The sequence below is a fragment of the Spea bombifrons genome, chromosome 4 (assembly GCF_027358695.1).
Source record: "Spea bombifrons isolate aSpeBom1 chromosome 4, aSpeBom1.2.pri, whole genome shotgun sequence".
NCBI lineage: Eukaryota > Metazoa > Chordata > Amphibia > Anura > Pelobatidae > Spea > Spea bombifrons.
Window position 1 is genome coordinate 5,147,633 of NC_071090.1, and position 14,243 is coordinate 5,161,875.

Genomic DNA, 14,243 nt, shown 5'->3' on the forward strand with positions numbered 1-14,243 from the left:
TCCGAGAGACAGCTCCCGGTACTGCGGAGAGACAGCATCCCCCGAGAGACAGCTCCCGGTACTGCGGAGAAACGGCATCATCCGAGAGACAGCCTCCTCCGAGAGACAGCTCCCGGTACTGCGGAGAGACAGCTCCCGGTACTGTACTGTGGTGAGAGACGGTCCTCATGTGCAGAGGGGCTGTGTTGACAGCTGCAAGAGAGACTACAATTCCAGCTGTTATACAGAGACTGCCCTGACAGTTCCAGCTGTTATACAGAGACTGCCCTGACAGTTCCAGCTGTTATACAGAGACTGCCCTGACAGCTCCAGCTGTTATACAGAGACTGCCCTGACAGCTCCAGCTGTTATACAGAGAGACTGCCCTGACAGCTCCAGCTGTCACACAGAGAGACTGCCCTGACGGTTCCAGCTGTTATACAGAGACTGCCCTGACAGCTCCAGCTGTTATACAGAGAGACTGCCCTGACGGTTCCAGCTGTTATACAGAGACTGCCCTGACAGCTCCAGCTGTTATACAGAGAGACTGCCCTGACGGTTCCAGCTGTTATACAGAGAGACTGCCCTGACAGCTCCAGCTGTTATACAGAGAGACTGCCCTGACAGTTCCAGCTGTTATACAGAGAGACTGCCCTGACAGTTCCAGCTGTCACACAGAGAGACTGTCCTGACTAAACGAAAGCACTGATCTGCTGTTATACAGCGAGACCGCTGCCAGATTGTGACTATTGCGTATTTATTGACGAATGCAGCTAGGGGTGTAACCTGTGCACGATGCAGAGAGACTGCTGGAGAGCGCAGCATGCTGTATAGACACGCAGGAGACCTGATATACTGAGAGACATCTGTGTAAATGGAGACAGGCGCAATACATGAGACTGAGAAAAGAGACAGAGCCCTGCTGCTCCTGTGGACATAAGAAGACAGCACTCATTAAATGCAAAATGTGAAGCCAGCCGAGGAGAGTATGAGCTCTTTGGGCCAAACCAAAAAAGAGACACCCAGAGACTTGGCTAATGGTGCGGGACAGAGCATCACGCGAGACATACCGAGTAATGCAGGGAAGAAGACTCTCGGGGAGACACAGAAAGGACAGGCTAATGGGGGTCAACAGAGCACCGTCAGAGCGCTCCCAAGGGCTACATCCAATGGTGCGGGCACCGGCTTCATCAGCGAGACACCCAGGAACCTGTCTAGTGGTCACAGCGCCGTCAGAGACATGTCAAGGGATGCTGCTCATGGCGAAGGAGACAGTTCCTTCTCAGGCCTGAAACAAAATGGCAGCCACAGAATGGGGTGCAGGAGGCTTGGAGGGACCCCCCAAAGTGAGAAGAAGCTCTGGTTCTGGGCCATTGCCCCGGCTCTCCTGGCCGCCTTGTGCTTTGGCCGCTCTCTGCTGGGAGAGTTCGTTCACGATGACGTCTGGGCCATACTAAACAACCCCGACAGCCGGGGGGAGACGCCGCTCAGGAACATCTTCATCAACGACTTTTGGGGCAAAGCTATGAGCGATAACACCAGCCACAAGTCCTACCGGCCCCTGTGTGTGCTGAGCTTCAGGTAACGGGGAGTATATGGGCTACATAAGCTTCAGATAACGGGGGGCGGGGGTATATGGGTTATATAAGCTTCAGGTAACGGGGGTATATGGGTTATATAGGTGACCGCTGGGTCTGGTAGGATATTTAAGTAAAACTCTAGAGACCCCAAGGTTCGGAGTCACATATGACATCATACTCAATGTCGCACAGCAGTGGGGAAGACGTGAAGAACCCATCACTCCTGGGTTCCAATGGCCCTTTATCACTCCCATCACTCCTGTGTCCCAATGGCCCTTTATCACTCCCATCACTCCTGTGTTCCAATGGCCCTTTATCACTCCCATCACTCCTGTGTCCCAATGGCCCTTTATCACTCCCATCACTCCTGTGTTCCAATGGCCCTTTATCACTCCCATCACTCCTGGTTTCCAATGGCCCTTTATCACTCCCATCACTCCTCTGTTCCAATGGCCCTTTATCACTCCCATCACTCCTGGGTTCCAATGGCCCTTTATCACTCCCATCACTCCTGGTTTCCAATGGCCCTTTATCACTCCCATCACTCCTCTGTTCCAATGGCCCTTTATCACTCCCATCACTCCTGGGTTCCAATGGCCCTTTATCACTCCCATCACTCCTGTGTTCCGATGACCCTTTATCACTCCCATCACTCCTTTATCACTCCCATATCACTCCTATGAAAGGTATTCTGTGCGTGTGAAGAGAAAGGCTCAAGATTGCACGCAAAAAAATTGATTATTTAAAAAAATATGTACTTTTGTGACTTTTTCAGTATTTATTGAAGTCGCTGGGTTGCAGGGTACCTGCGCGGCCCACATTGTTCAGTTTTTTTTTCTTAAATCAGTATTACGGTTTGTCCGTCTCAAAGCTGAAGGTAACTAAAGGGTTACATTTAAAGCCGTCTCGGATGTTTGGCTTCCCGGGCAACCTAAAGGATGAGTTTCAAAGATGCATCAGATAAGTTCTCCGAGTTGTAGGATTGCACTTTGCATTTATTGCCCTTTTAAATAATGGAGTTTAAAGAGTAGAGTTTAAACATGAATGGGACAGGCGTACGGCTCAAAAAAGGATCCAGTGTTGGAAAGAAATGGTACCTGTAATGCTTGGCGCCCCCTGTGGCCATTCATGGAATTGCTAGTTAAAAAAATATTATTATTATTTATTGTTTTATATAGCGCCATCATATTCCACAGTGCTGTACAATGGGTAAACAGGACACAAAAACTAGTATATGTTATAACAAGTGGTAAAAGGGCCCGGCTTAACCGATCTTATTCTATTTATAAGGATTTGTGGTCTAATACAGTAAACCCAGGGGCTACCAATACATACCCCCCCCATTGCCACCCTCTGCTTTATGTAACACGCCGTTAGTTTGCCGTTAGTATCACATTGTTTGCCGCATGTATACGTTATAACAGCGTCTCTCTCTGTCGTTTCTCAGGATCAACGTGTTCTTGGGCGGGTTGGAGCCGTTTTATTTCCACGCTGTGAACGTGGCGTTACATTGTACCGTATGCACCCTGCTGATGGTCACCTGCACTAGAGTGGTCTTTAATGACAGAAGACAAGCCCTCGCCACGTCGCTTCTCTTCTCTTGCCATCCCGTCCACACCGAGGCCGTAAGAACCCCGATACCCTGTAACTTCGGACATAACTGCTATTCACCAAAGGGGTCTACACCAGAGGGTGGGGGATCAATTGCCTCCTGGGATGCTCTGATTTAAAGATGCTGTGCCGCTAACAGAAGCCTTTTTCTAGGTGTTTTATTTACGTGCAGTTCAACATAAAGCCACTAGGGTGTCAAGAGTAACAAAGACTATATGCAGCATTTGCATCCTGACTATATCCTTTGCATGCTCCTTCTCAGTGGCAAGTATGACTGGACTGTGTGCAGTGCGTATTGTTGCATCATTAGCCATGTTTGTTTCTCTTCCAGGTTGCAGGAATTGTTGGAAGAGCAGATGTCATGTCATGCCTGCTGTTCCTCTTGGCTTTCCTGTCCTATATTAGGTACGATTGTCTTATAAAAGCCTGAAGAAGAATGGGTGATGGGAATAAGCCGATCTGGGAAGTGCTGGCTCGTTTTCTGAAGGCTCTCTTTGGAATGTGGGGATCAGTTTAAGACTGGACTGTGTCTTTATGTTCCTTGCAGGAGCGTGGAGGCAGAGCCAGCTTCAGACAGGTTGCCATCTACTAAATCTCCTTTCTTCTTAATGCTAAGTCTGGTCCTCGGGACCTGCGCGATGCTGGTGAAAGAGACAGGCGTGACGGTGTTTGGAGTCTGTTTGGTATATGACCTCCTGGTTCTGTGCCAGAGAAGAGTCAGAAGGTTTGCCTTGTGCTTCTTAACTGTGGCTTCTATAATATCATGAATATGTGTTTTGGGAGCTGGTGGGTCAACCCAAGCTTTGTTTTTACTTCTGTGGTCCTCAGGTGGAACCTTATCTATAGAATTAACAAATACACCCTCTTGACCCATATTGTTCTACATATTGTTCATAATACAGAAAGAATTCTTATCCTTCCTCCTGGTTTTATCCATACAAACATGTCCTATTCTTGTGGACCATTAATTTGGCCCTCCTAGGAGACACGTTCTCCATTGCAGACCAAAGCCCAAGAAATGATTAGCCATTTCTAGATGGACTTCAAAGGATTGATTAATAGTCTTCTGACCACCATATTTTTGTTTCTTTAAATCTCTTGTATGAAGATCCAGAATTATTCTACTAGAACACATCGTACGCTCTGTTAAAGCCGCGTATTCACTATCCCACTTTTTAAAATTGTGAATCCTACCAGAGAAGCCTTGACCTTTACGCTTGACCTCTCCCTTTCTTGTTTGACCTTTAGGTCCCCGTCTCCAGAACACCCTGTGAATATTTGGTATGCGGCCGGTCCCTTCCTGAAGAGAGCGGCTTTGGTTTCCTGCCATGTAAGTGGAATGCGGAATATTGGTTTCCATTCAGGGATTGTTTTTTTCATTCCATGCGGCCATTAATCTTACGCAAACGGAGATCCGTGGGGCTCCCTGACAGCCCGCTTCACAAAAATGGAGACGCCCTTTTACAAACCCTGTCCATAAAGATTTTTCGATTGATTAAAACTTTAATAGGGATCTTTTTCTCCTTTAAAAATAAATGAGTCAGGAGTAGGAGGTCCAGCTGTCCCCGGTACTCAGAAATCACCATAGAGTGGGGTCACTGAAGAGCATAATAGATCCTCTCTATGGTTTCTTTAATAGTCGGTGACCGAAAGACCTCCGCCGAAAACTCTTATAAGATACGTCTTAAAGTGAGCGTTCCAGTTTTTGAACTTCTTGAGGAATTATTAATGGTGCTGCGGATCCACAAAATGATGCGGTATGGAAAGTCATGTATTTCAGGTTTTGCCCCCAAATTTCAGGATTTTTACCCCGAATCTTAGAGCTTCAGGGAGAATAGGCAGATTCTCAAGGTAAAATCCACTGGATTTGATTTAAAGAAGCGTTTTCTCACTGGTACATCACAGCTCAAATTCCTGCTTGAATACAGGTGGCTACTGTATTCAGAGCTGACAATTACGTTTTTTGTTATTCAATGCTTTGTGTGTCACCATTAGCGAGTCACGACAATCAGATCTTTTCTGATGGATCATTAAGTGGTTAATATTGGAAGAGTCTCAGTTGATTTATAATGTTCCTGATATTAAGGATGCATACTACAGGGCCTCAAATATTATGAATGGAGCATTCAGCCAATGGTTCGAACAATACCCTCTCGCTCTTTACAATAATGACCCCATATTTTACTCAAGGAAAATGACACCCGGCTTGAGACAACGCCCTTCACTCATCGTATTGTCGTTTGAAAGCCCTTTTTTTTCATCTATAATTTATTCCCACTCTGTAGTGACCACGGCCACCTCTGCTGGGAGGCTGTTCCACACATCTACCATTCTCTCAGTAAAGTAAAACCTCCTTACAGTACACCTTAGCCTTTGACTCTTTAGAAATATATTTTCTTTCCATTCACAGGTGGCTCTAGTTTTATATTTCCGTCTCCGTATCATGGGAGGTTCAATGCCCTTGTTTTCCGAGCAAGACAATCCCGCTTCCTTCTCACCTTACATCCTGACCAGGTATTGAATGAACGGCGATGTGGCAGGGATCCCAATTGCCGTCTTTTGTGTTGGGCTGGCGGGGACGAAGCCGTGATCATGTCGACACTTGCCGTCATGTGAACGAGAACATCGTTTAAATCTGGGGAGATTCCGCAGGCCGGCTTCGCTGGGTTTCAGACTCAGCGAATACTAAGGCTTGAGAACCGGACTGTAAATGAATTCCTGTCTCTTGTGTTTAGCTCGTAAGAAATCCCGACATGTATATATTTAAGTATTTCGCCTGGAATCAGGATAGAGGTTTAGTTTTAAAGGTATATCTCAGCGTTATCAGCTCCATGGCAGATAGAAAGCGGAATCCTTTCTGTGCTCCATTAATGAATGAAATAGTTTTACTCTTCTTTTAATAAATCGCAAGTTCACTTTTAGTCCATCAACATGGTCCATCTTCTCTATTGCTATGGGTGGAGGTGAAAAGCAGACCTTTTGTTGGTATCTGTAAATAAAAGTCGAGAGCCCCCTGGTGTCTGCTTTCGGAATTGCACCGCTCTTCTGCAGGTAGGTTTCCAGCCCAGCTGAAGCTTCTGTCTCTCTGTTGTAGGATTCTGACCTTTTCGTACCTGTTGGCTTTCAATGCCTGGCTCCTTCTGGCTCCCATCACCCTGTGTTATGACTGGCAGGTGGGCAGCATCCCTCTGGTGCAGTCTCTGTGGGATGAGAGGAATTTAGGGACGCTGCTCCTGCTCTGGATGCTGTTGGCTTTGGGATTCCACTGTTTGGCCTCTTCCAAGGTAAAGCTCTTACTGCTAAATGACAGATACGTTTGATTTACGTTTGAAGGTTTAACCACCAATGCTTGGACTGAGGAACCGAAACCTGCCTAGGAGTTCAGGATTACGGCTCCCAAAACTCTCAAACAGCTTGAAGGACGTGGGTCCCATGCGCCATGAGCGCTGCAAGGTGGCTCTTTGTGGGTGTGGCCACGCTTATCACCCCTCCCATTTCTGTCTTTGGCACTGCCCACTTCTGTTTCCGACCCTGCCTCTGGCCACACCCCCGACACAGATGCCCTGCTCCTAAAATATATGCAAACGCTGAATAATCCTCATTTATACCACATCTGAAAATGATGATTTTTCACGCACAGGAGCCTCACTCGTAAAATGATTTATTCCAGCAAAATCCTCTCTGTGATAAGGGAGAGTCCAGCAGTCAGCAGAATCTGACATTCTTTCCGTGTTTCTGGGGAATGTTGAGAAGAATTTGAAGCATTTGCTTCGCATTCCGAGCACCGAAGGCTCCCTCGCTTCTCGGTATCGGGACGTATAGAGTGAAAAGAAGTAACGTTCTAAGCTGGGAACACGGGACACGAATGAGCATTAAATATGTGCTTGTGCCGGGGGCAGTTTGATCTCAGCTTTGCCCCCTATACCACCTAAAAATGTCCGTGGATCAGGGCAGGAGTGTGTGCCTCCCAACTGTCCTGCTTGTGCGAGACAGTCCCAATTTCACTACTCTATCCCGCTGAGCTCTACCACTGTCCTGTTTTTTCGGGTTCACAATCCCAATCTCATTCCCCGGCGTCTGTGACGCGCTCCGTCCCAATCTCTGCCCCCAGCGGCCCGATTACCCCGGGGGTAGAAGTTGGCAGGCATGGGACTGGCGATGACCAAGCGGCCCTGATACTCGGGCGGCTAGTGGCTGGATATGCAGATCGCATGCGCATGTGGCACTGCCGGCCGGCGGCTTGGTGTGCCAGATGGCCAGTCCGGGCCTTCGGTCACATGTCACACTTAGTGGCAGTATGACATCACACTTTTATGGTATTAATGCACAATATATATCCAGTTCTGCAGTCTCGCTGGGTTAGGGGTCACATGGTTTCCCTGTGGGCTCTGCGCCATTTACCTGGTAAACAAACCTGAAGGGATTTCTGGGAGAAAATATGTCTGGCGTTAGTCATCTCACAGACAGGCATTGTATCTAAAACCGCACGGCTGAAGTGCTACAAGAGACTTTATTGTTCCGTCTGGCCGAGAGAACTTTCCCAGACTCTCCAACTCAGGCGCAGTTCGGCTCGCTGGCTGTAAAGTTTTACTGTAACAAAAACATTATAGAAAACTAACATATGACATCACAGAGTCAAGAAATACCTCCCGGCATTGGAAATCCCGAGGCCGGGGCAGTTCTTACTTTAGATAGAAGCGATGACACATAAGTGATCTGGGATGTAAGTGAGCCTAAAGAGATACTAAGGCGAGGGCAAAAGGGCAATTTCCTTAGGGTGAGAAGATCAGGAATGCAGCGATGATGTATTATTCATTGACTTATACATTATACAGGGCCAGCTCTGCCCTGGAGTGTCAGACCTTCATAATCTACAGTGAAGTATCCGAGGTGTTTCTGCAGGTTGCCCCCTGATCTCCACCTGCCCGTGTCTGACCATGATGTCCAACCCTAACTGGGTATTTGCTTTAAAGGTTCTGTCGCCCCCGGCATGTTTTGTCTTTCAGAGGATGGAACATCGTGAACTTCTGGTTGGCCTCCTGTTTCTGGTTTTTCCCTTCATACCAGCGAGTAACCTCTTCTTCAGGGTGGGCTTTGTGGTGGCCGAGCGCGTCCTCTATATGCCCAGGTACGTGCCCATTATCGTTTAATGATCATCGGAGCTAAAAAGAAAAAGCAGGACCACATACATCGGTCATGATAAAAAAAAAAGTGAATTGCCCGACGCGCTTCTGCGGCAAACCCAGGAGAGGCGTGATCCATGAGGATCTAAGACGCTAGAGGCCCCTAGGCTCTTCTTAAACTTGGATTAAATAGAACCCCCCCCTGCATTAACACCATTTCCAGATCACGCAAGCGTTCCAGAGGGGTCTGATGAGACCCCGCCACGTGCATGCGCAGAAAGCACTGCCATTTATTTCAATGAGAGTCCTTTCCTGCAACTGATTATGGACACCATAGGTCAAAACATTCGTTATTGACCGTTTCGGGCATTATTTCCGCCCCGCACACCTTTCTTCTGCATGTATTTATGTACCATCACAACCTGTGATCCCTATAAGAGTTTTTCTTCGTGTGAAGATCGTAAGCGATGTCAACGAAATGTCAGGAGCCGCCAGGAACCGTATCTCCAGGCTCCACGATAACACTGGAACGGGAGCCGCAACCCGGCCAAAGCAAACATCCTCTCAATCGACGGATACGCTGGGTTTGGATGGAATTCAGCCGGAGATCTGGGTCCTGCTGTCGGTTTGGGTGGAGGGCTCGGAACTCGTGCCAGATCCCAGAAATAAACCGAACAATGTATTAGCAGGGTAATCACGGGGTGGGGGCAGGAAATAAGGATATGTTTACCCCCCCGGGCCCGAGGAACGCTGTCCAACAAACCATTCATTTCCAAGTCGGTAAATCCCTGGGATTTTTTTTGTTTGTTTGCTTCTTCTTCGAAATCACTCGGCACTCGCTGTTACTTAGTGGGTGGCTAGGGTCGTTTTACCGTCTGCTGTTAAAATAAACACGCTCCATCCTACCGCCGCTATATTATTGTTAATGTTGGACAGACTCCCATTTCTCTCAGCCGCTAGGTGACAACCTAATTATACGAAGATGGATCTGTTACATACTATAGGTATCTATAAAAATAACCTATTTATGGACTCAATGGGGAGGAATGATCTTGCAGAACATATGATGAGGTTTTAACGTAGTCCATTTTGCGTTCTTCATTGTCGCACGCGGTTGGACCTGTACGGTACAAAGAGATGGTGTCTTCTAAAGAGACCATAAAATAGGGTCTTTTGTGGCTTTTAACCCTTTTTGCCGTTTTTTAGCATGGGATTCTGCATCCTTTGCGTGCACGGGCTGAAGACACTGTACTCCCGCGCCGGACCTCGCGGATCCCGCACCATCACCCTCTGCTTCCCGTTCTTGCTGCTCCTCTTCTCCTGTAAATCCGTTTCCCAGACCGAGTGCTGGAGATCGAGAGAAGCTCTTTTCAGGTAAGCGCACCGCCGACGATCTTCTGCCCTGCCAGCTCTTCCTTTGGGTTTATCATAATGAATGTTTTACTTCATTAACGACAGATCAGGCGTCCAAACCCTTCCACACAACGCCAAAGTCCACTATAACTATGCCAATTTCCTGAAGGACCAAAACCGCAAGGAGGAAGCTATTAACCACTACAAGACAGTCTTACGGTAAGACCCCAGCGAGTGGGAGGTCGTGACGATAATCCTCAAATCTACACTTTGGTATATTTAACAGGATCCGCAGGTTCCTCCTCAATGTATGTGTTAGGCAGAGGTGACCCTTAACGCCGGCAGCGGATGACCGCGTCGGGATGGCTTAGAATAACCGCTCCTCATCTTAATATAAGACGTAGGAGCAGACGGAACAGGGAGGCTCTAAGTGTAAACAGAATAAAAGGACGGAATTTTAATATACGTTATAAATCCTCCGGTTCTGTTTATGGCTTTCAAGCCCCTGTCAACCGGCAACGTCTTAGAGAGTCGCATCACGACCAGGTTTAAGTAGTCGAATGTTTCAATGATCTACACAAGCAATGGTTTTAGTACGAAGATTAAAAATGAATTTGGGGGGGGGTAGAATGTGGTTCGAGGGAATACCCATCCACTTGTTAAATATGGCCGGGTATGTTTGCAGTTTTAGGACCCCCCCATCATAAAGAAAAGTTCTAGTGCAAAGTTTGAAGAGCGGTCTTATCACCATAGTGACCAAAGACAATGTTCTTCTGACGAGACCCATTCATGTTGCTATGATCATAAGACCGCTTTTCAAACCGGGCACCAGAATTGCTCTTTAACCCCTCCATGACAAAGCCCGGGCTCACAAATACATTGTTTTTAATGTGTTTAAGGACAACCCATTGCCGTTAAGGGGTTAAAAATATGATTGTACTTTGTTATATATACAGATTGTACCCTCAGCACCCCAGCGCCCTCAACAACCTGGGCACCCTAACCGCCAACGCAAGTGCCGCGGAGGACTATTACCGCAGGGCTCTGGCCATCAGCCCCGAGCACAGCCGAGCTCTCTTCAACCTGGGAAACCTTCTAAGGTGAGTGACAGACGCTCAGGAGATATATAAGTGTGGAGATATACCTTTGCTGTAAGAAACGAGAACACCCCACGGTCAGCTATACGTTTTTGATGAATATAAAAAAACAGAATTCTTCTCATATTTGGAAATTCTTTCCTTTCAGAACTCAGGGTCGAAACGAGGAAGCCGAAGTGCTGTTAAGAGAGTCGCTCCTTCATGGACCTTATTTCTCGGACGCGTACTCCAGTCTCGGCTCTCTTCTAGCTGATCAGGTGATCTTTCGATGTGTGGTCCGGTTCTGATCGTATCGATTCCCACCCAGCTATTCGATACCAGATGTTATCCCACATGGCTGCGTTTTTGGAATTGTTGTAAACATTTCTCTTTTTTTCCCACATGTTTTAGAAGCGACAAAAGGAAGCTGATGAGGTTTATCGGACCGGGATCAGAAACTGCCCCGAAAGTTCGGACTTGCAGAATAATTATGGGGTTTTTCTGGTGGATATAGGTAAGTGAAAGGTGTCGTTATGAAATATCTAAAAGATAGTCCTGAAAATGACCCCCGATCACTATCCGAGGGATCACTAACATCTAAAAGATAGTCCTATGAGGTGGCAGTCTTGTTCGCGTGACCCGACGTTACCAATCGTCTCTTGCAGGGGCTCCCCAGAAAGCCGTGTCTCATTACCTACATGCATTGCGGCTGAACCCTGAACACCACGTGGCCATGCTTAACCTGGGACGCCTGTATCGCTCTCTGGGTCAGAACGCGGAGGCTGAGATGTGGTACAAAAGGTAAGAAAAGCCTCAAGTGACAGAAAGAGCTTGAAAGGGAATTAGGCATGACAAAAGCTGTGGGATTTAACCTTTTCCATGGAAGAATGTGACTTTGGACACAAAAAGTCTCATACAGACCTCACCTTCTATTACCTTCGGTCAGTAATGGACCCCTCTGGTACAGAAAGCCTTGTTAAATACCCCGTAGGGTATTTGTCTTCTGGCTCCTTTTAGCAGCCAAAGGCCATGATTGCCCTTAAGGACAATGGGCGGTCCCTAAACCCATTGAAAACAATGCATTTTGAGCCCGTACATGTACAGGCTTCGTCATTAAGGGGTTAATATTTGTGTTCTTTGGCATCAGGGCATTGCAGATCTCTCGAGATGTGGATATCATCACCCCTCTTGGAGCTCTTTATTATAACACTGGAAAATACGAGGAGGCACTGCAGCTTTACCAGGAGGGGGTGACGCTGCACCCAGACAACGTGCTGATACGCCTATCACTGGTGAGCAACAAGAATGGGTCATAATGCCCCTTAGTTTTTTGGGGGGGATAACCTGTATCTTAGTAGCTTCCGCATGTCTTTTTATTTTTTATATCGTTTCATGCATGACTTCAGCCCCTAATGCTTTATTGTTGCCTTTCCGATTGTCTTCTTTCCCATCATTCATTCATTCACACCTCTTTACCCACTTACTTCATTTTTTTGCTTCCCCTTTTTTTTCGACCACAGGCACAAGTCCTGGCTGTGATGGGTCAAACAGCCGAGGCGGAAGCCCTTATTCATCGGGTAGCGCTGGATGTTCCGGGTTGTGTTGAATGCTTCCGACTTCTGTCAGCCATCTACAACAAGAAGGATGACTACCTCAAGGTGGCTGCCTCTTGTAACGGTCATTCCAGTACCTGTATAACACGTCCAGGCGTTTGGGTCACTCATTGCTCCATCAATGTGACGTTCTCTTCCCATATGGTGACCTCATGTCTTGTCTTATATTATTACTAAGTGTGAGCCCCCACTCAACGTTACAATTTTTGAGTGTGGTGTCGCTTCTCACACTTTATCCTCAAAGCGTGCGCGACCCCTTCGTCCCATTTATACGCTGTGGCTCTTCCAACAAACTCTCTCTCCCCGTGACAGGCATTGGAGATGATTGACATAGCCCTGAAGATGAACCCACAGGATTCCAAAATAACGTCCGAACTTCATTTCACCAAAGGCAACCAGTTACGGGAACTGAACCGTTTAGAGGAAGCCTTCCAGGTAACGGTGGTGGTGGTGGTGGTGGGGGGCAACGTGTCCTGCGGTGTTTAGTAGTTATGCGTCTGGAATCAAGCACTTTTTTTATATATATTTTGCAGAGTTATCGGCTCGTGGCGGATCTGAACCCGAGCCAAGCCCAGGCCTGGATGAACATGGGTGGAATTAAACATATCCAGGTATGAATGAGAACAAGGGAAATATTTTTGAAAAGATAGGGGTTTTTAACCCCAAGATTGATAGAAATGTATAAAGGGATGGGATGTTCCGGCAATGGGACGTTACTGCTGGACTTGCCCGATGGTTCTATGGAGACCACTTTTATGTCTATGATTTAATTGCTTTTTTATGCATAACCCTTTCATTTCTGGCACTGTATAATGTATATTTCAATAGGGATTCCAGTAGACAATGTGTGGGTCAACACGGGAGGAGTTGAGGTATGGTTTAAATGGCCAGGAATTGTTTGGGGCAATTGGATGAGATATGGGAAAGGTGTAAATAAAACGTGTATTTTTTGGATGCAGGGTGATTATACCTCCGCTCGGACGTTCTATCAAAAAGCAGCACAGCTCGACCCTAACAGCAAACTACTGAAAGAAAACCTGGCCAAACTACAGCGCCTCGAAAGCAGATTACAGGGAGCAAAGGGAAGAGATGAAAGGGAGCAGAGCAAAGCAACTGGAAGACCTGGGACTGAAGGAACGGAGGCTAGAAAACACAGATTAACCGGGGAGCCGTAGGAGACGCAGGGACAGCTAACAGAGAGAAGCCAGGAGAGCCAAATAATCCAGAGGAAAGAAGCGAGGACCAAGGAAGAATCTTTACAAGAGAAAAGGGAAGGGAGAAATAACCCAAAGGAGAGGAAAGGGGGAGAGGAAAAATTCACAAGAGAGAAGTGCAGAGCTAGAATCAATGCACATGAGGACAGAGTGAGGAATACTTCACTGGAGAGAAACAGGGATTGAGGAGTAAATGGTAGAGCAGTACAACTCGCCAGAGAGAAATGGGATTGGATTACAATGCACAGGAGAGAAGTGGAGAGCATGGGATGGAAGGAGAGAAGAGGAGAGCACAGAATTATCCACAGAGGAGAAGCAGGGGGTGTGAAATAATCCACCTGAAAGAAGAGGAAAGAAGAATAAATCACAGACGGGGAGTGCAGCAGGTTGGGTGCCATTCAGGAAAGACTTCAGGAGATGTCGTTGGGGACGGTGCAACAGACCAGCGAAGTCAAGCAGCTCAGGGAACAGCCTCTTCCACCTGAAGTCCACCTGAAGTCCTCTGTGCTGACCGCGCTTTGCTCGTCAGGAGGGATCTGAAAAATCAGCTCATGTCACAAAGAGTCCTTATTCTGGGCAGTTCTGCTGCCAACTCCCATATCCAGCTTCTGCCAACAGACCTTTGTTATTCACAAAGTCCTGCTCGTGGTCGCCATTTCTCCATTGGTATAACTTGGACATTTTTTCATTAAAT

General features: G+C 47.2%; 1 protein-coding gene across 1 annotated transcript; it reads left to right on the forward strand.

The window, feature by feature from the left end:
- Positions 1-431: 431 nt before the first annotated feature.
- On the forward strand, positions 432-13,628 carry TMTC1 (transmembrane O-mannosyltransferase targeting cadherins 1). The gene is made up of 19 exons (XM_053464218.1): positions 432-1,560; positions 3,007-3,184; positions 3,502-3,575; positions 3,718-3,894; positions 4,419-4,500; positions 5,581-5,684; positions 6,265-6,454; positions 8,177-8,298; positions 9,500-9,667; positions 9,752-9,865; positions 10,603-10,746; positions 10,892-11,000; positions 11,134-11,236; positions 11,388-11,523; positions 11,870-12,014; positions 12,243-12,380; positions 12,648-12,770; positions 12,869-12,946; positions 13,295-13,628. Exons 1-19 carry the CDS (start codon positions 938-940, stop codon positions 13,508-13,510), a joined length of 3,024 nt encoding a protein of 1,007 aa, XP_053320193.1. The 5' UTR covers positions 432-937; the 3' UTR covers positions 13,511-13,628.
- The last annotated feature ends 615 nt before the right edge of the window (positions 13,629-14,243 follow it).